Source organism: Mizuhopecten yessoensis, unplaced genomic scaffold, assembly GCF_002113885.1.
Source record: "Mizuhopecten yessoensis strain PY_sf001 unplaced genomic scaffold, ASM211388v2 scaffold1375, whole genome shotgun sequence".
In the NCBI taxonomy this organism is placed as follows: domain Eukaryota; kingdom Metazoa; phylum Mollusca; class Bivalvia; order Pectinida; family Pectinidae; genus Mizuhopecten; species Mizuhopecten yessoensis.
The window spans coordinates 697,852-719,478 of NW_018404015.1; the positions used below are offsets into that span (position 1 = coordinate 697,852).

The 21,627-nt window shown below is 37.4% G+C and overlaps 1 protein-coding gene across 2 annotated transcripts in view; it reads right to left on the reverse strand.

The window, feature by feature from the left end:
- Positions 1-21,627, reverse strand: part of LOC110460449 (low-density lipoprotein receptor-related protein 5-like) — a 43,344-nt gene that overhangs the window by 15,701 nt on the left and 6,016 nt on the right. For both annotated transcript variants that reach the window (XR_002464017.1, XM_021513354.1), the window contains exons 5-21: positions 18,099-18,255; positions 17,318-17,446; positions 16,620-16,752; positions 14,403-14,556; positions 13,770-13,835; positions 13,129-13,313; positions 12,544-12,625; positions 10,848-10,995; positions 9,929-10,175; positions 8,869-9,010; positions 7,927-8,046; positions 6,843-7,006; positions 5,927-6,017; positions 5,155-5,314; positions 3,985-4,112; positions 3,406-3,568; positions 2,483-2,583 (exon numbers count right to left, since the gene is read on the reverse strand). Coding sequence is in view for 1 of the 2 variants with exons in the window: in XM_021513354.1 (XP_021369029.1) it covers positions 2,483-2,583; positions 3,406-3,568; positions 3,985-4,112; positions 5,155-5,314; positions 5,927-6,017; positions 6,843-7,006; positions 7,927-8,046; positions 8,869-9,010; positions 9,929-10,175; positions 10,848-10,995; positions 12,544-12,625; positions 13,129-13,313; positions 13,770-13,835; positions 14,403-14,556; positions 16,620-16,752; positions 17,318-17,446; positions 18,099-18,255 (2,370 nt within the window). In the remaining variant the exon portion in view is untranslated. The remainder of the gene's footprint in view (positions 1-2,482; positions 2,584-3,405; positions 3,569-3,984; positions 4,113-5,154; positions 5,315-5,926; positions 6,018-6,842; positions 7,007-7,926; positions 8,047-8,868; positions 9,011-9,928; positions 10,176-10,847; positions 10,996-12,543; positions 12,626-13,128; positions 13,314-13,769; positions 13,836-14,402; positions 14,557-16,619; positions 16,753-17,317; positions 17,447-18,098; positions 18,256-21,627) is intronic.

The following is a 21,627-nucleotide window of genomic DNA, read 5'->3' on the forward strand; positions in this document are numbered from 1 at the left end:
ACGTACCAACCTCATATGTGCATATCACGTGCTTACACGAGTTCATAAGCTGAGGGAGTTTCGCTCTGTCGATTAAATCGTGTTTACAAATGTAGTCTACTTACTCTGTGAAAATAATGTTTTGTAAAATATCAAGATACCTATGAAATGCATGTGTGAGGGCACGTGAGAACGGCATACCATGCGATAGCCTCTGGTCACATATGTACCTGACATGTAATTATAAATATACCGTGAGTTAGCGGACTGTGGAATGATGTCCAAAGTGTACATGACTGAGGGTAATTTGGTTCCATTAAAGAACAATAAATTGATAATTTTGATATCATATTTTTGATTTATTTCCATCATTTGTTATATGTAAACAGAGACAACTGTCATTGTGTAAATGTCATCCCTCTGCAAAAAGTTCCGATTTTTTTCAAGGAAGATAACTCTCACCCGGATCAAAGTGATTGTAAAATGTAAAATAAATTAATTATAAAGCCATTGTGTATATTTTGTTCAATTTCCCACTCTATATGTATAGATCTGTGTGTCCTGTTTGCTTTTAGCTTGTAGATAATCACTTTTATCCGTTCAAATTCAATAAAAAACACTTTGTGTAACATGTGTTACATATTTTGCGATAAATAAAATATTTGTAGGATTAATTATAAATGCTTCTTTTCATTTTTTTATTGTTTTTATTGTTCCGAACAATGCCACACAAAAAAAAAAACGGAAAATATTAAAAGTGGCGAAAATTCAATTTTTTGGTATTTTTTCCAAAAAATTCCCCAAACTATCGGAATGTTTAGATTTTCATAAAATTAACTCTACATAGTTGCATAACCATTATATGAAAATTTCAACGAATTTTGCTGGTTAATTGCGAAAGTGTGGAGCCACCTTAAGTCTCGGCTCCGCTACTTTGTGTCGAAAAGACAAAAATGATAGCAATATAACACCATGCACAAAACCAATAAAGCTTTCGATTAAAAGTTACAAAATGTCGTCATAATATTATATAATAAAATGACGCAATTTTCAGGTAACCCTCAGTTTCAGAAATCGCTTGCCGAGTAGAAAGGTACTGATATTTTACCATATTACTGATGACGAATGTCACTTTCATACGTGAAGGATCAACTACTAAATATGTCACCGTTAGCATTTAACGGAAGACTGAAACCAAACATTAGGAGGCATTTTAGTAAAAGCAAATCACTTGCTAGGCTACTATTAAGATCATTTATATTGTTTTGGTGGCACATTAAAAGGTGACTGTTGGTTTTTAATATATCAGTTGTACACATAGATAAATACAGATGTACTACTTAACCAATTTGAAAATAGAATCATCCTGTGGCAAATTAATGTACATGTAATCACATGACACCAGTTCAGCTTTCATCCGCTGAGACTAAATGTTGAAGCTTGTCACAATACAAAAGGATACCACCTTTATCGTAGATCATGTTTTTTTTTTTGCAATATTCAATTCATAACAACAAAAGAACTACTATAATATCAGAAAAATACTTAATTCATCACAAACAACAAAAACATGAAAATGCAACAAAGCTGCTGGACACCAAATACTTTGATGAAATCACTACCCGACATATGGCAACTGACTGTCTCTTAACAACAGATCCTGCAACCTTGAATTATTTTTCTTCGAAAATGTTTTGTAACGGAACATCAATTTTATCGTTTATAATATGTTGTTCCTCAAATGTATCACTATTGCCGTTCCGTTTTCAACATCAGTTTTGTTTTGTTTTGTTGCATTGCATTTTTGTTAATATTTATCCTGTTAGCTTATTCTCCTATGCTCTTGATTTTATTCTATAGACCTATAGAGGGTATTTAATAGTTTCCCGAAGAATACCATAAACATGTATAGGTATATTCTGTCATACTATGAATGGGGGAAAAATCGATATTCTATTTATTTATTGTTTTTAAAGTAACGTGACGCAAATATAACTATATCAAAAATAGTGTGGGAATTCGTAGCGTGATACTTGACGCTAGGTCCTAATAACCTCACCTTTGACAACAAAGCAGAGCGATATTTCTCAACGCAATTACGACATTTGTTGCTATTAATTGGTATGTCTACCAAACAGAAATGGTATCAACTGTGTAGTTATGTGAATGTCATGATGTACGTTGTAAAGGTGCAACAAAACCGCCACTTGTTCTGTTGTCGCTTAATCTGACCGTTCTGAATGGACAATACTCAGAGTGATATCTTATTTAGTTTAAAAATATTAAATATTTTATTTTAACAATTTAAAAGGAATTGGACACAAGTAATTACAACTTAAAATCGTCCTTTTCCATTAACAATTACATAACGACATCAATAATGCAATGGGCAGCATTATGATAATAATGAAATAAATAATGTTGCCAATTCTTCAAAAATATCTTAAGCAAATAATTTCTTTCCATGCCTTATGACCCTCTAGTTAAAAGTGTTATAGTGTACCTGTGTATGTACGAGCCACTTCAAACGACAGGAGTCCGGTAGGGTGTATCAACGTTCCCTCTAATCCTACTGTTGATTCTTCCCTCGTTTGCAGATTTAATCTGAAAATACCGAGGATAATTGATTGATCGATCGATAAATCTATTGATGCAGAGCTTAACGAAAGTAGACGGCTGTTCCTATAATGTTACCGCTTGTACTTAGCAACATCCTGATACTTCAGGGGTTCCGCTCACTTTCGCTCTTTGCTCCCCTGGAATATACCAAAATTGAAGGCACGCGGCTAGCTTTTTGATTGATCTCAGGTAGGCTGATACCTTTCGTTTGAAAATTACAGAGGAGCGACATCGGACTCCAGAGCCAGTCAATTTTAGCGTAAGCGACAGAGATATTCTTTTAATGTTCATCAAAGGATCAAACTAGTCTTTTCATCTCATCCAAAAGCTGGTGCACACTAAGCCTTCACTTTTGCTATGACATATTCCTGGGGTAACGAAAGCATAAGGGGGTGTAACCTGTGGAGTATCAAGGATGACTTGGCAACAGATATCATTCAAACATTTGCATATGTGTATCAAAGTATCTACGAAATCAATGAAAAAAGTTCCCCGGGAAAACAAATGATTTTACATTAATGATTGGAACATTTTTAAAGCCTTCTACAGTATTTTATGCTACTTAACTCACAATGTCGGCTTTCAGCAATTCTCATCTAAAGAAAAAATTGTAACTCCTATAAAATGTTCTTTTAAGTTAAATTTCTCCTTATTTTTGAGAACATTTACGTGCACATACCAGGAAAGTAAAAAATGGTAAAGTAATAAAAAAGACTTAATTGCAAGGTTGATTATAGGCTTCTCTCATATCCCCAAAATTGCATAAGAAAGATGGATGAAGCACTATAAGAAGATGTATTGTTTTACCTGTATAACTGTTGTGTATTCTGTTCTGTCCAATAAATGTTGTTATCGTCTGCTGTGATGAACTGCACTATGTGACCTTCTGGGAAATGTTTAAAGTCGTGAACGTTACCGCTACTATCAATCCGGACGATGGTTCGTAGATGCTGCTCAACCAGGTATATACCTACCAGGATTATAAGACACTGTCATTATATTATCGTGCTGATAAATGTATGGCTGCTAAATCATGCAATTCTAAATTAACCATATACTGTAAACATACAAATTTAGCGATGTACTCATTTTAGCGCATTTTGTGCTATAAATGTTACACTAAACTACGACTCCGCTAATTTAAGATCCGGTTTATACTCCGCTAATTTAAGATCCGGTTTATAGTTTTCTATTGAATATATGTGTATTATCATAAGTGCGCTAATTCGTCAAAGCGTTAATCTGTTAAATTCTAAAATACACTGAAACACACTTCCGAGTAAAAATGCCATTGTTACAAGATTGTTTTATTTAATTGTCTGACTATGTATATCATGTGGGACATTTTTCATATGATGTGTTACCTAATATTAGGCTCAAGATTACCTGTGGCATGGACAACGAGTTTCCCTGGTAACACCAACCACGGCAGGTTTTCTGTCGACTGGGTCCCTGTCCATATATCAATGCGCACCAAGTTAGGAGATTCTCCATACCCGGATGCGTACAAATATCTAAAAAAAATGAACGTGAACGGGAACGATTTGCAAAACTCAAGTAATGCCTCTCATATTTCTAACAAACACTTGGCCTTATGAATGACTAATATTTGATAACACTACAGGTACATGTAAACAAATAAAACACAAAAAGAACGTAAATATGTGGTATGCGACAGGTAACGAAAGATAAATTGATATTCTATGAAATAGTAAGTAACCATATCATTATGCAATCATTTGATGTTAGTATTATTCAGAAAAAAACACCTGGGTTAACGCCATATACAATCTGCCGGTATTGCCTATACATAACTGACCTCTGTTTTGGTTTTGTTATACGACGAATGACAAGCCATGTTTTTGTGATGGAGGAAAACCACTGACCTGCGGCCAGAACCTTGCGACTGCCTCACGTAGGCCTCTCGAACCCGCGACCCATTGGAGGAGGGCCAGTGATCTCAAACGGTTAGACGCCTTGACCTCTCCACCAACGCATCCCCCCTTAACTGCACTATTATTGCAGTATAACTGTTTTGATTATTTCCTCGAACGGGCTTGACATTTAGCTATAGCCCGCTGGTCTTAGACTATTCGTCTATTCGAATCATCTAATGCTTCTACTCCTAATTTCCTATACATCAAAAGAATTGCACGACAGCAAAAAAAGTCAACCTGACTGGCAGAAAGTCGGTTGTCGCTCCTCTGTTATATCCAAAGGACAAATGTCAGCGTAACGATCGGTCTGCTCTTATACCTGATTACAGTGAAATAACTTACATGTATATACCAGGGGGTAAAGAGCACAGAGACCTGATAATTTGTTACAGTTATATATGGACCTAAACTAAGGTGCTTAGAGTAATTTTACATGGTTCTGGGGTTTACATCACCCTTTGGCCATTTAGGTGGCATTTTCACCGAAAGTCGTAAAATTACTCTAAACACCAACACAAACAGTTTAGGTCCCAATATAGCTGTAACAAATTAGCAGGTCCCCGTGGTGTAGAAAACTTAAGTTAGCGAAACAGATGGGATTTTGATGACGTAATCATACCTGTTGCTGGCATCCAGACTGAGACCGTAAACACGATTAACCGGGTCGGAGAAGGTTGTTGTTTGTAGAGTGTTCACATTAAGAGCTATGATCCGGTTCCGGGAATAATCAGCAATAAACAACAAGCGCATGGATACACTCAAAGTAATGTCTAGAGCATCTGTAAAGAAAAAATGCTGTTTTTTATAATGACACTCTCAAACGTGAGTCCTTTTAAGGGGTTCGGACCTTGGTTTCTGGAGACAAACTGCAGGTCATCAGACTTACGTATGTATTAGGGATCCCCGTACCACTGTCAAACACTGTTACTAAGTACTGGAATATGTGTATTTGAAATCATTATTGCTTTGACATATCATTTCTTAAAAAACCCACTACCTTGTGGAAACTTTAGGAGAAATAATAAAGATGAAATAAACAACATCTAGTCAACAGCAATGTTCTGAGTGTTACAAACCAGCAGGGCTAGGCCATGATTCGAACCCTGGACTTTAACTATTATACCATTGCTCTATCCAATTGAGTTCTCGTCATCAGAAGTATCCTAGAACAACTGCGATAAAGTTATATCCAAACGGAAATTAAGGGGAGGTAACTGTATATAGGAAACACACAGTGCAGCGAGACAGGGATCCTCAAATGGTGAAGTACATCGTTTATTTGATAAAAATGAATATACACTAAGGTATCGGTATAAGCATACATCACTCAATCGGGTACATTCAACATTTAATCAAACTCACATAAAATCCATAATATGATCAATACTTACACATATATTCCTGTCCGTACACTATTTCCTGGTATTGTCCACTACTGTGTATCCGACTGACGCTGAACTGCTCAATATCAGACCAATAAATCTATCAAAATAATCACAACAAACAATGTAACTCAAATCATATCGTTATACCAGTGTACTAACTTTTGTTACAGACTCACGGACTCACGTTTTGGCTGCTATTTGTGACGCTTCAGGGGTAAGTTTTGTAACAAATAAGAAATATGCTGAGTGAAATCTACCTTACTGGCAAGCTAGCTTTTCCAGCTATGCGGTATAACCCGTGGACCTGCTGACTAGTTCAGCAACGTCGAGCGTGGTCAGTAGTTGGATTGGTGACCGCCCGTACGTTACATTTGGTGGCAGCGGTGGGATTATGTAAGGACGGTTCCCGGTGGTAAGGGATGGTGCATTAGTACACAGGGAGGACCTATGGCATTCCCCAGGCCAAGTCTCGGGACGATGCTACTCGGGGGAGGGAAAGGTGTAACAGCTAAGGAATATGAGGGTAAAATACTGCCTTTACTGATAAGCTAGCTTTTCCAGTACTAGTGACCCTGTATAATCCGTGGACCCGCTCACTATATAAGCAACGTCGAGTGTGGTCAGTAGTTGGATGGATGACCGCCTGCACGTTACATATTTTCATAAAAAATGAATTCAAAGTATTTTACTGAGCTTCACACTTACTGAAAAGGCGAGAAACATGCTTGATGCGATATATATGTTGTTGATACCTTATCTGTATTACAGTGTGTATTGTGCCTGAATCGTTTGATCAGGAGACAAAATACCACATCTCCCGGGAAGCACTTTTATCTCATGTTTAACTAATGGTATATGCTTTTACAAGTAGCAATCGCATGCCCGTAGCCAATCAAAGAAGGTCTAAGTAATGAATACTTACGTATTGAGCTCTGGCGTCGTAGGTCACAGCGTATGGCTGGGCCAGACCGACGGCCGGAACTATAGTATAACGATCGACCGGATGTCCCTGGCGATCCTGATTATACTGATAAATGGCCGGAGCACGCTGGTCAACCACAAGTAGGAACGAGTTGTCCATCAGATCTAAAGAAGAGGAAGTAAGGGTACAGCAAAAGTTCGATGACATGTCCCTCGTTTTACTCTGTATAGTCAACCACGGTATCATGCACCTCAAATGTCACTATACATACTGTACATGTATACAGTTCAACCTCGGCATTATGTCTGTTCTTTTCATCCCTGCAGGTGGGGGATCGGTAAAAGAATTCACCTGCTGTTACCAACTGCATGTATCGTAGGAGGCGCCCATTGATATATTTGGAATATTTATCTTTCTTTCTACTTCAAACTACCTTTTATTTTCTAGTGCCTTGCTAGGCAACACCTCACTTTTGGCCTGAATGTTGAGCGTTCGCCCAGGTGAGGAAGGCAATAGGTTCTGTCTACAGGTCGGGACATACCAAATTCCATAAAATGACTTGGTAAAAAAAGAAGTTTTCCCTTGCTTAATCACTGCTTAACGTTCAGCATTTAGGGTAATGGCAAAACTAGTTCCACGTTGTCAGTATAAGTTGACCGGGCGGAATGCTGTTCTGGGTGTCTTCGGCATGGCATTTCAGTGAGATAGAACTATGAAGTCGGCATCAGATCTGCGCTATTACCAGGAGGCAAGCACACCAACATATTCTGTTTCCTGCATACACACACGCAAGCACACATACACAAAACATATGGAGGCACGTCCTCAAATGACCTTTGCTGTTAATAGAACGCTAAACAAGATTAAACCGTTCTTTTCCTAAACATAGAGTACAAACACCATTTAAAGGCCCAACGTGACGGAGATGTTTTTTATATTGGTATGACACTAGCGTAATTACTTCTGGAAATTGTATTTGCAAAATGATTAAATTCACGAATGTGTGAATAAACGCTAAAAATAATCTCTCGCGATAATAAGTGACTAACAGTATAAAGTATATATATGGACAGTTGATACTTACATGTAGAACACCCGTTATCGGTGGAGACCTCATGGTAACCAAAGCCACAGTTACAATTCCTTGTGGACGGATTGGGCAGACATAGCTGGTCACATCCGCCATTGTTTTCCACGCAGGGACCTAAGTATGAACATATAATGTTGTATTGTGAGATATAATTGACATCGTGTTGCTTACGAAAAAGCTAAGAGTAAAACAATTACTATGTTAAATAACTAAGGAATGGACTACCACATTACCAAAGACTTTGAGATAAACGAAGCGCATGAACTATGCATGCGAGATATCAAAGCACGTTATAAAATGTTCAACTTTACTTCAATAATATTTGATTATAAATTTGTAACAGACGAACGAAATTTCTATCGGAAAAATGTTAAGCATGTATGATATTGAAGTTATCCGGACATTATGCCTGCATCTATAAATACGTTCAGATAATCCCCGATACCGGAAGTTGGATTCGGGACCTGTCGGGTTTCACCGCCAGAACAGTACAGATAACTGTTCCACAGAACCTCTAATGCAGTACTGGCTTTCGTCGCCGAATCTCAACGGACGCAGTGCTCTTCAATATCAGCTAACTAACAGTATAAACGATTTCTCACAATAGTATTGGAAATTGCCTGGTTTTCGACTCGTATTTAATATGTGCACATGCTACAGTTTACTGTTTAATCTATCCCCCGCTTCAATTATAACCTCGCTTTCCGCCAACACATTTCAATGTCTGTCTCTTTTTCACTTTTTCAATGATTTGTAATTAAACCTCTTTATAACGCCAAATGTATCTGGATAAATAATGGCAGTATAACGAGGTCTAAATCCAGTGTATATTTAATAATCTCCTTTAGAATGTACCCACATCGCATAGGTTTTAAAGATATGATTGTGACTTTTCCTAAACATAATTCGGGTTACATGGACCTCAATTGGACTTACTTGTGTTCATGACACTGTCGACATGGTATAGCTCCATATGGGTGATGATGTCATCGGCTATGTATCTTGCCGCTAGAGGGAGCCCTGTTTTAGTGTTCACTAACGTCAGGCACCTTGAGTCGTTGCTTACGACCACATAATCCTTACACAAAATAAATATGTTCACGTAAATGTGACAATTCTGTTTTAACTTCAAATAATTTGTGAACGTACTGATATAACTATCGTCTTTTTTTCCTAGTGTTCTGCATTACTGATATTTTCAAATCTTAACATTTCACTTGTCTTGCTCTAAATCAAGCCATCCGTTGTTGTTATAAAAGGTAACGCTAATAATGATTTACGTTTAGTTGCATATCAATTAGAAAATGAAATGACATTGCCGTTATATTATTGGAATATTTGTATATATGATGATGGGGAAGGATTTCGACTGTTTACAGGGTTTGGACTGGCTATGAGTGCCTTGTCTCTTAATGCTTAGCAATTGTACATACAGGTTAAGTGTGGGAATTTCAACTCTTTCCGTATTATAAACCAGGGAGTTAGTACCGATGTCTTATCATGCAATGCAGTTGTATGCAAGTTATAAAGTTTAACGATTATAGGGTGGGGATCGCAACTTCCATATCAAAAACTAGGGTTGCAGGGTAGGACTCTGGGCAAATCGTCTGTACTCTATAAAAGGAGGAATTCGAATTCCAAATCCATAAAACCAGGGCAAAATAAAAACAAAGAAAATTCTGATTTATATGGATATGCTTGAAAAAGTACAAGGAGAAGAGGACCATGGGTTCCGGAACGGTAAGACTCTTCTGCAAAACTAAGTAAAACCACGTCCTCATAATGAAGACTGGGGAACTAACAATAAAACAACCAGGCACACTAATAAGCAATACATCTATCATACTGTAATACTTGGATTTTAATTTATCAAATATGTTGATTATCTTCTGAAGTCACCTACACGTTAATAAAGAGTTAATTTCATCTACATTTGTATGGGAATGTTTAAGTTTGCATGAATTCTTTTTCTTGAAACATAGAAAGAGTTACCTACCTTTATCATAGCCATGAACGTTACTCGCCAAAACCCCTGTCTGATGACTTCCGGAGGTGCTCTAGATAGATAGTCTATAGCCACGAGTTCTCTGGACCGGAAGTCGAACATGATGAGTCGGTGACCTGCGCAGTCGATAGTAAGAGCTGCAAACTGTTTATCGGTATATCCTATGTTTACATGTCCTCGCCCGTCCAGATCAGCTCCCTCTACCAAACCCAGGGAGGAGTTGAGCCAGAATACCATCCTGAAACACATACGATGGTTTAGCCACGTAATTGAGATTATAATTTTCAATTAACTCATTCAACCCTTAAATTTCATAATGAAATATTCCATCCTTTGAATTGGAGGAGTTCAAATGAACCCCTGCAGAATTGGGGATTTGCTTTTGTGCCCTCTAATACCAAAGCGACCAAAATAAATCTGCCGCATCCATTGCAACATTTGGGATCTTTATCTTTCTTTCTACTTCTATCTACCTTTTATTTCCTAGCGCCTTGCTTGGCAATACCTCACTTTTGGATTCAATGTCGAATGTTCACCCAGGTGAGGAAGGCAATGGGGTTTTGTTTCCTGGCCGGGACATACCAAAGTCGTAAAAATAGTAGTTGTTCTTTCCCTGCAGTCGGCATCAGATCCGCGATATCACAAGGAGGCAAGCACTCCAACATACCCTGTCTCCTGCACACACACGCGCATGCGTGCATATACAATACACATGGGTGCCCGTCCTTAAATGATCTTAGCTGTTAATAGGACGTTAAAAATATAACTAAACCAAACCAAATCCACTATAAAGCTGACGAATTGTACTTGCACCGAGTGAAAAATTAAATAAACAATGTGATATCAATATCAATGATAATTTTGATGTTTACGTTAAATCAATTAATCGATTACTTGGTTATAGGTTTACCTGTTGTGTGGATCAACTCTCAGATCTTCAGCCCAAGCTTGTGATATCAACCACTTCCGGTACAGTCCTTCATAATTAGCAACAGAAATATATTCGGATCCTTGTTCAACCCATAGGATATTCCGGGACATCCAATCTACTGCAATGCCTGGTAACGGATGGAAGATGATAAAAATAAACGAAAATGTATGACAATTAATAAAATACCGACTAATAAAAAATAAATAGTCTAACCAACACCAACAAAATAGTTAAATATATGCAGATCCCGGGAAGGGACATGTAATCAATCTGCTAATCTGTTCTTAGAGTTCGACAAGAACCGAAATGAAGCGTTATTATCACAGAAAGCAGACTATATGTAATTCTACCACGTCAGTGACGTAACAATACTTTTTTGGTAATTGCCTGTGTATTATTGGACATTCTAACACGATTTGTTTGCAACGCTTGTTTTGATTGGATATGGATCATGTTCTAATCTGCGATAGAATCATGAGCAATCGTGTTAAGCTCCTCCCATCGCACTTAAGCCACGCCCCGTTTCTGACCAAAACAATATTGCGTCACGCTCTCCTCTTAGCGGAATCCCGCTGATAAGGCTAGCAGGAAAAAGAACAGAAACGACCGATGAAATGTATTTGTTAAATGAATTAAAAAGTAAAAAGTACACATTCCTTGTTCTTACCTCCATTTATTACTGAAACGTTTTCCCATCCATTTGAAGGCATCTAGTTAGATCCGAAATCAAATGAAACATTCCACATGTGTCGTATGAATATTTACACAAAACTCTTCATAAATCTAAACTATTAATCATCGATTTTGTCGATAGGCACAGATTTACATGCATACTGACATGGAAATGTAAGAATTTGGTCAATATCTATCCAAATGACTTAATGGGTCGTATAAATTTTGGTAACAGACATGGAAATGAAAGAAATTGGTCAATATCTATCCAAATGACTTAATGGGTCATATAAATTTTGGTAACAGGACGTTCACGAACATACAGATCGAGCTCTCGCCAGTATGGGCGGGGCCAAATGACCGACTTTTGAAAGCTTCTTTCTGATTCGTCAGTCCGCTGCAGAATGACATGCAGCACAGTTCACACAGTACTTAGCTGCGTATGTTCAACAAGGAATTACAATGATTCTAAACATACAATATTAGCGTAGTATAATTGTTACGGATGGGGATACTATAGTATGTTGTTTTTCATGTCTATACTGGCGATTAGAACACCTTTTTGACTTACTGGCTAAATAAAAAGATACACCACGTGACAAATGTTTACATGTGCAAGATAATGACCCCATTCAAATAATTTGATAATCTCGACCACGTTGTCTAGATAGACACTCAAGTAAAGTCGACAGCACATTTAGGTAAATGTATGTACGCCGCCGTTACTTGTTACCTATTTTTCCAACATTTGCTCACCCTTGGTTCATATTCAAGAACAATACAACTGATGATTATTACTTTAATGCATTTTCACTTTGGCTGTAAGTTTTGCGTAAGTAAGAAAAACCAACCTTCGCAAGTCAACATTAATACCCCCACAATACAGTTGACCTAATTACTATTATGATGTCATTAATGCTGACATGCGCAAACGACATTTATTCCAACAAAAGCGACATTCCCAGTTATTCATTTGTTTTGAATAAATTTTAACAAACCTTACTTTTAACTGGTGCTGCCACTATTATAAGGTCACGTGACATCCAGTATCCTGTCACAGCATGCTGGGTAATCTCTATTATGGCCTGATGGAAGAAAACTGAATGCGTATCAAAACCATTTTGCATCAATAAATTCTTCTGATGAAGTTCAAGAAAGTGTAAGAGATATAATTTTCAAATTGATAGTTCGTTCTTAATCACATTTATTAAACTCGAATTAATTAACTTTGATTTTATTTCTAAATGCAACTTTTTCTAAAATAAAGATTATCTGATGAGCCACGATATACATATGCCGGGATACAAACAGTGATACAAATGATTTTTTTGTATACTAAACCTTTAAAAACATTTAATATATGGACAGGATACTTCATTTTTGTATGGAATACAATGTATTTTAAAGAAAAAGAATGAAAATATAACTATAATTTCATCAAGCAAACGTCAGATAAAAGTCTTTAAATCGTCAAACATATAAATGTGTCCCATTTTTTAGAATTAACACGGAACGGACCTGTCAAAATTCTTTATTTATTATATCGTATACAGTTATCAAACGGTGACGTCATCATTCATGCAATTACCTTGCTATCATGGCTGTATGCGAATATCTTCTCGTTTACAGGGTCAGTTGTAAACACGGAGATATTGGCGCCGTAAACTAGGGTCACGTGAGGAGCATATGACGTTGTAAAGGGATACACGTCCATACGATATAATCCTCTCGGCGTCGTGAAGAACAGATAACCATGGGAACTATGTTCAGATGCTGTAACACAATAAAACATCAACGTTGACATGCTTAACGTACATTGTATGTTTCTACTATTACGTCAGCAGTGTTGCAATAACAACAATGCTATTGACCTTGGGTAAACAAGCACTGTTCGTATGTAGACCTATTATCTCTAAATCACAATATTAAACCAGATCGAAATGAGTGTCGAATCGGAAACTTTTTGGTTTTTTTTAATCATTTGAAGCACTAAGTATGTAACTCCGTCAAAAAATGTCGAGAACATGACTGGGACACTAGATTAGTTCTTGTTGTTTTATACGTTTTTGTAGACTTTACTTCCAATATTATGAACAAAAAAGTATCAAAGAATGAAAACTAGCGATAACAAATGGTACTGACAGGTTATCCAATCTAACAGGATACGATGCTAAATTTTGACTGCGCTTATAAAAGTTTATATTTACATCTACATCACACAGTACCTACCACACTGCCTGGTGAGTGTCCCATTCTCGTACACAGAGTAAAGCCGACAAAAACAGTCCACACATTCTGAAGAGAGGATTTGCATTCATTTACATTATCAACAAGAAATAGTTATTGGCAAATGATTAACAAATTGACTTTAATTGTAACAAATACTTTTATACACAATAACTCCAGTTATATAACGTAATTGTATTTTGTCGTAATTCTAAGTATTATATGCATGTGCATGTTATGTTGTAGTTTCAATTACAACACGTATATATTTGCTGTGTTTATGTATTCATAACATACATCTGTATGCTGTATTGCCAACTATAACCCGTAAATTTGTAACCTGCATCTGCTGTATGCTGTAATTCTAATTTAAGTATGCAAATTTGTATCGTACATGTCACCAGTGATAAAATATTAATAAATGAATTAGTGTATTGGTGTAATGCTGTCTCTGAGGAATGTAATAATAGATTTCCTATTACCGATATACCAATGTAAAAGTATAATCAGAATGAAAATTGCAGTTACCAACTTAAAACGTTAGAAAGTTATTTTCGTGAGGTGGTTTATACGGTGTGCCAATGTAATTTTGAAGTTTCATTGTCTGTGCACATGATTGTAATTTTAATATCCTACCTGCCTCCATGCCTTGGAGTTGTGGTTGCTCACGTACAATGGCAAGGTCTTGGTATGTTGTTGACAAATACCGATTGTTGCGACTTTCTCCGCCAAGTCCGACAGAAACCGCGCCAGCCTGGTTAATGTCGCTCCATGCCAGCAGTAAACGGCTCTTACGGGTACAAAACAAAATAAAAATAAAACAGAAATGAATGAAAACGAATCGTTCATTAATTGGAAAACGTTAATATAAGAGTGGTGTTTCTTTATTTTCTTCATACGACGGCTCTTTCATCATTTTGATATCTCTTTCGTTCGCGTTGTTCCTATTGTTTGTTTGCTTGTATCGACCTTGCCATGGTTGACTTGGTACTTACTAAGGTCGCAAATCGATACAAAACTAACGCTTGATTAATCTGTAATAAAATGATGTTACATGCCTACGCCAGACGGTAAGTTTAATAGAAACGACAGCAAGACCAGGAAATATAAAAACTTAAAAGTCAACAGGACATGTATTGGGTAGATAATACGAAATGGAAAATCACCAAATGAGCCAAGGGTGCATCGCAACAGAAGGAAAGCATCAACAGGACCGAAGGAAGTATCAACACAAAATGAAAGGCAACAACAGAAACCGATTTAAAACCGATCTGAATTAAAAGAAAATGCTGGCGAGACTGAGGAGACAACAGCAAGCATGAGCCGCGAAAACACAAAAATAGATTTAAAGGTATCATGCTACCATCGCAACCACGACTTTGTAAAGACAGAAAAACGTCATCACACTGTTCACTGATGTAAAGGAATCATGCTACCATCGCAACCACGACTTTGAAAAGACAGCAAAACGTCATCACACTGTTCACTGATGTAAAGGCATCATGCTACCATCGCAACAACGACTTTGTAAAGACAACAAAACGTCATCACACTATTCACTGATGTAAAGGTATCATGCTACCATCGCAACCACGACTTTGAAAAGACAGCAAAACGTCATCACACTGTTCCCTGATGTAAAGGTATCATGCTACCATCGCAACCACGACTTTGTAAAGACAACAAAACGTCATCACACTGTTCACTGATGTAAAGGAATCATGCTACCATCGCAACCACGACTTTGTAAAGACAGCAAATCGTCATCACACTGTTCACTGATGTAAAGGCATCATGCTACCATCGCAACAACGACTTTGTAAAGACAACAAAACGTCATCACACTATTCACTGATGTAAAGGTATCATGCTACCATCGCAACCACGACTTTGAAAAGACAGCAAAACGTCATCACACTGTTCACTGATGTAAAGGCATCATGCTACCATCGCAACCACGACTTTGTAAAGACAACAAAACGTCATCACACTGTTCACTGATGTAAAGGTGTCATGCTACCATCGCAACCACGACTTTGTAAAGACGTCATCACACTGTTCACTGATGTAAAACAACACCAGAACAGGAATAACGACCGGTAAAATGTATTTGCTTATACCTATACTCTATGCTCTATTTTTTCTACAATATCTACACCATTGCCACACTGACTTGCCTTGTGGCGTTTGGTCTCTGAAGACTTAACTACTCACGAACTATTCGAAGAAAAAATAACAATGTTCTTCAAACATCGTTCAAACGTCATTTTTTTTATAATTTTACATTGTGTATGTATGTTTGTACATGTATATGTATGGTGTCTCCTATCATCATTCATTTTGTTCCAAAAGCATGTTCATTATGTAAATATTCATACTTCATTATATTGCTATTGTTTGAGATGTACCTCCTGGTAGAGGGCTTGTATAGGCTTTGCCTGTTGCCCAATTCCCATTAAATCTGATTGACTTAATACAATATTTTGAAATGATTTTTTTTTACATTGATTGAGATCGTACATATCATATCGTACTTGTACGAAATTGAAGTAATAGTTTTCATTATATTTATTGGACATTTGTTTGTTTTCCTGAGATGGATAAACAATACATACGTTTCTAATTTGATATTAGCAGTAAAGATACATTATGTTAATTACCCTGACTGTTACTACCTACCAGATTTCAGATTTTCAGATTTCAGATTTTATTTCCAACACTCAGACACATGAAAATGTGTAACATGAGGTACATGTACATGAATTCATATATTAAATTTTGACAGGATGGACAGGTGCATGCATGTATACAAGCAAAATTGTATTGACACTCAGACACATAATATGTGCCTACCTGATAGACGACGAGACTGGTCCAGGCCAACGACGACGTTGATCCATCAATGTTGATGGGAAATGGATGACGACGTTCTCCTGATGTATCACATGACCCCACAGTGTTATCGGCCTTGTTAATCCAGAATAACCTGTCAAATTCATCAGATATAATAATGCGAAAACAAACCATATTTGCTAATATTTAAAGAGTGAACATGATATTTTTAACATGAAAGCGTAGTAACACATAATGAAACACTGGTTAGGTTTTAATCGACTTTTTTCACCTGTCCCAACACGTGCAATTAACGAGTCACATGACACCCATGTTATGTTGCACGCTAATCATACATGTATGAACTGTGCTTTCTTCTGGTTTGTTTAACATGTCAAGTGGGTAGCTATCGATTATTCCACATAGTAGTTTCGTCCAATCTATGTGATGAAATGCTCCGTTATATGCATGCAACGCAGATCTGCCCTAGTCCAATGTACATGTACTGAAAGTATGACGCGACTAATGCAAAACTTGCGGTTTCTATCTTCCACTGTGAGGATTTTGCATCCATCTCAAAACTGTTATTTGATTCTGTCTTTACACACGTACTATTTAACTGACTGTTCTCGCCCCTTAGCTCTGTATGACCGTAGTGGGTCGGTCAGACGCTGACAATTAGATAAATGTAATAATTAGTAATGACATATCCAGTACACCTGTTCCCTGCCCTGTCTAGTGTCAACAGATATGGTGTTCCTCCGATTACTATCGTTCGTCGTTCACTCCCTGACAGAGTTGATCGCTCCACTTTTGGCAGTCTGCCAAAATCGGTCCAAAATAATAATCTAGAAACGAGAAAGAAAAACCACACATTTTCAGTAAGCTTATACAAATAACATCGATGATATTAAGTTAACGGTCTTTAGTTAAGAATATACTATGAAATAAGTTCATTAACAATACCGGAGTTTAGGTTAAACAGTGAAGGAGTCAATTTAAGTTATTTGTAAATAAAAAGCTCAAAAGATCAACCCATTAGGCACAATGGTGCTTTATAGTTGGGTAATGTCGAAATATCAAATGCTAAACAACATAATTGCTGTTTAACGGGAAAGGGCCTTTTAATTTGACAGAACGTTTGCTCAACCCTTTTGATTGTTATTTCCACAAAGTGTATTTTGAATGCAGGGAACAACAGACTGTAATCAGGGACACGTCAACACGAATGTTGTACAGAAGTAAATATAACGGTAGGGGTAGACTCACTTCCATGTAAACTCCGATGATGACACAGAAACGTAGCTTCATGGTTACAAATGCAGGTGAGATGAAACGTGCAGCTAAAGAGGAACACATCATTGAAATATAGTGAAAGAGTAGCAAAAATATTTCTGAAATTAAATCAATGCCACTGAAGATGGAATTTTATATAGTTTTTTTCACATACCAGAGACTTTGTGTCGGGCTTAATGAATTTACTGGTACCATAGGACTTACCCAGCTTCAGGATGCACAGCTATGTCGCCAGGGTTATCCACTAACGTATCGACGATCACGTGATGATGGGTCAAGTTTGTGATCCGTGCCATCATAATGGCGTTAAAATCGGGATCAGTCCAGAAAACAAGGCCTCTGACGTCATCAACGTCCAGTCCTTGGAGGTGAACATTAAAGGCATGTTTAGTTAAAAACAAAATCATCATCAAAAGGATCAGTGTTTAACGTCCTATTAACAGCTAAGGTCATTCAAGGAATTGTCACCGTGTGTGTGGTGTATGCGTGCTTGCGTGTGTGTATGCAGGAGACAGAGTATGTTGGTGTGCGCGTGCCTCCTTGTGATAGCACGGATCTGATGCCGACTTTATAGTGCTATCTCACTGAAATACCATGCCTAAGGCACCCAGCACAGCATTCCGTCCGGTCACATTATACTGACAACGGCTGAACCAGTGGTTGCCATTCCCCTAAAGGCTGAACGTTAAGCAGGGAATAACAACTACCATTTTTAAGGACTTTAGTATGTCCCAGCCTGGAGACAGAACCCATTGCCTTCCTCACATCAGCGAACGCTCAGCATTAAGGCCAAAAGCGCGGTGTTGCCAAGCAAGGCGATAGGAAATAAAAGGTAGTAAGATCTAGAAAGAAAGATAAAACAGATCCCAAATATTGCAATAGGTGCAGCATATTTATTTTGGTCGCTTTTGTGTCCCCAAATAAAGGACACCAAAGGAAATTCCCATTTCTGCAGGGGGTTCCCGTATTAGTCGCCTCCTACGATACATGCAGTGGGTAACTGCATGTGTATTTCCCCCCGATCCCCCACCTTCAGGGGGGGAGGACGTAAGAATACAGTGCGATTTTCGATGAAAATATCGACCTTATTTGCTTTATTTGTTCGTACACCTAAATATCTCAAAATGCCAATCATATTTCAATATCTATTTTTCTATTAATTTGAACTGAAATTTAGGATTTCAATAAGGATTTGTTTTCTAAATCAGTAAAGTTTCTCTCCAGCAAACCAGAAAGCAGAAGTAAAGAATTTAAGAAAAATCGATGGTTTGACACTTTTATTGTTAAATGATAAAACTGCACTCTTTTAATATGATAGGAAAAATTATCAATGAAATCACCTTGCATAAATTTTACCAACACGTTTATTTTCATACTAAAATGCATAAGTTCAATTTCTATTAACACGTTTGCCGTACAAAAGAATCCCTAATTTATGAAAAATTTGCAAAGCTTATAAAAGCATAGAAGTTTGTTTTGAGTGAAAGGGCCTGTTTCCAGTAATGTTAATTCTCCATAGGAGCCTGCCCCCGTATAATTTCTTATCTAGCTCAACTACTGTTTTTTTCTTTTCCGAAGAATAATTTTACACCTTTCCGACACCCAGATTTCATAATTTCAGTGAAAATGTATTTTTATAAAGTTGTCAATTTCAGCATCAAAGACATAAGTTCGTAAATAAAAGAAGGTTATCTCGAAATTGTAATTCGCAACATAGTATAAATTTCTTTTGATAAATATTTCCAAAACATCGTGTTTATTCATAAAACAAAAAAAAAAATATTCTCGGATGAAAATGCACTTGCAGAGACACAATTATGAAGAAAAATGCCATAAAATTGCAATTTTCTCCCGTTATATAGTTTTGGATGCAAATTTCCATCAGAAAATCGGATAGAGCTTTACTTGTTTCATATGTGTACCAAAAATCAGCTAATTCCATGTGGTGGAACGTTCTCATATCGCCGCCTGAATGTGGTTGTAAATTGAAAGAAAAGGGGAAATGAGTAACAACCTTGTCTGAAACCCTATTATATAGCTTATTATATACAAACTTTTATATTGAATATCAGAGCGGATATTTTCATGACAGTTTTATGATGTGTAACGACTAAATAAACAGTATCGATATAAAGATTTACACTGAGGACACCCTGATACATGAATACTGTTCTATCTCAAGTTGTCCTCTTCTGAATTTTCTGATCGTGTGGCCTTGTACATTTATCCGTATCTTCTTGTCTTTGTCTATACGTTTACGGAATCATTGACTCGACGCTAGCTATTCTTGTCTCACTTTCCTTGTTTTATTGTCCCATCTCCAAAGCGTTGTGGCTCTGTCAGGGTTGGGACCCTGACTTGTCTCACTTTCTTTGTGCCTGCCGACCACGCCACATCGAATAGATAGATTATCCATATGAAATACTTTATTTTGTTCTAAGTAATCAATCAATTCTGCGCTTCTTGGAGGTATTGAATGTGATTTATTATATTGTCTTGTTATTTTGTGTAATTAGTTGTTCGTTATTTATCACACATTTTCGCATAATTGTACCAAACTACTAAGTATTAGCTGTTTACAGCAATCATCGGTGGCTTGCTATTTTGTTACTTTATCGACGCTTCATAAACCAATCGTTATTGTTTCAAGATGGAGGGTAAATGTGTTGGAGAAGGGTGTCAAGTATACTTCAAGAAACGTAGTGGCAATAAGAACAGAAGTGCACGCAATGTAAATAGTCCACAATATAAATGGCTCCTAGATACGCTGGTGCAACAAGGATTGATGTCAGCAAAGGAACAAGCACTTATTTGCCAGAAGTGCTACATGAAGTATCTTCGGAACAAAAATCAGCCTGAACCTGAACCCGAGCAGAACCAGGAAATAGAGGAAGAAGACGACTCCCCGTCCCATATCCTGCCGTTGCTGACCCTTCATGATCTTTTGAATGGATCATCTTCACACAAAAAATGCTGTCTCTGTCTTGTTACCTTTGCAAGAAATGGAACAAAATCATCAGTCTTACCAAAACGTGCAAGACATCACCTGATCTATTCACACAAACTGTGGTGTCCCACCTCATCCCGCGTCTGCTCCATTCACCTTATTGGTAACGACTTAGATCCGTCTACAGAGGTTGTCCTTGATGGTAGAGGTTCCTTGGAATCTCAGTTACCATCAAAATCGTCCGAAATCATTAATGACCTCCTAGAGGTGTCGCACGTCCTTTCACAGAACCAGTCTGCGTTTACAATAAGCTTTTCTTCTCTTGATGACTCGGCATGCATGGCCTGGACAGGTTGGTCCAAAGATCAGTTCCTCGAAATCCACTCGCACTGTTCCCCATATCTTTCATCTGGTATATATACCAAGACTACACACGATGCTCTATTACTGTTCTGGGTAAAACTGAAAACCGACATTTCCTGGAGTCAGTGTTCTTCTCTTTTTGGAATTTCCAAGTCAAGTGTGTCCAAAACTTTCCACTCCATAGTACAGGCATTAGACACATCGATAGTCCCACAATTTCTAGGTCCGGATCACTTGACAAGAGAACAGTTGCTCGGGCACAATACTGTCTTTTCAGAAGCATTTTTTGGAGATAAAGCCACTGCCATATTAGATGGCACCTATATTTATATCCAGAAAAGCTCCGACCACAAGCTCCAGAGAATGTCCTACTGTGGCCAGAAGAAGAGAAACTATCTCAAATTCATGAGCATCGCCTTACCA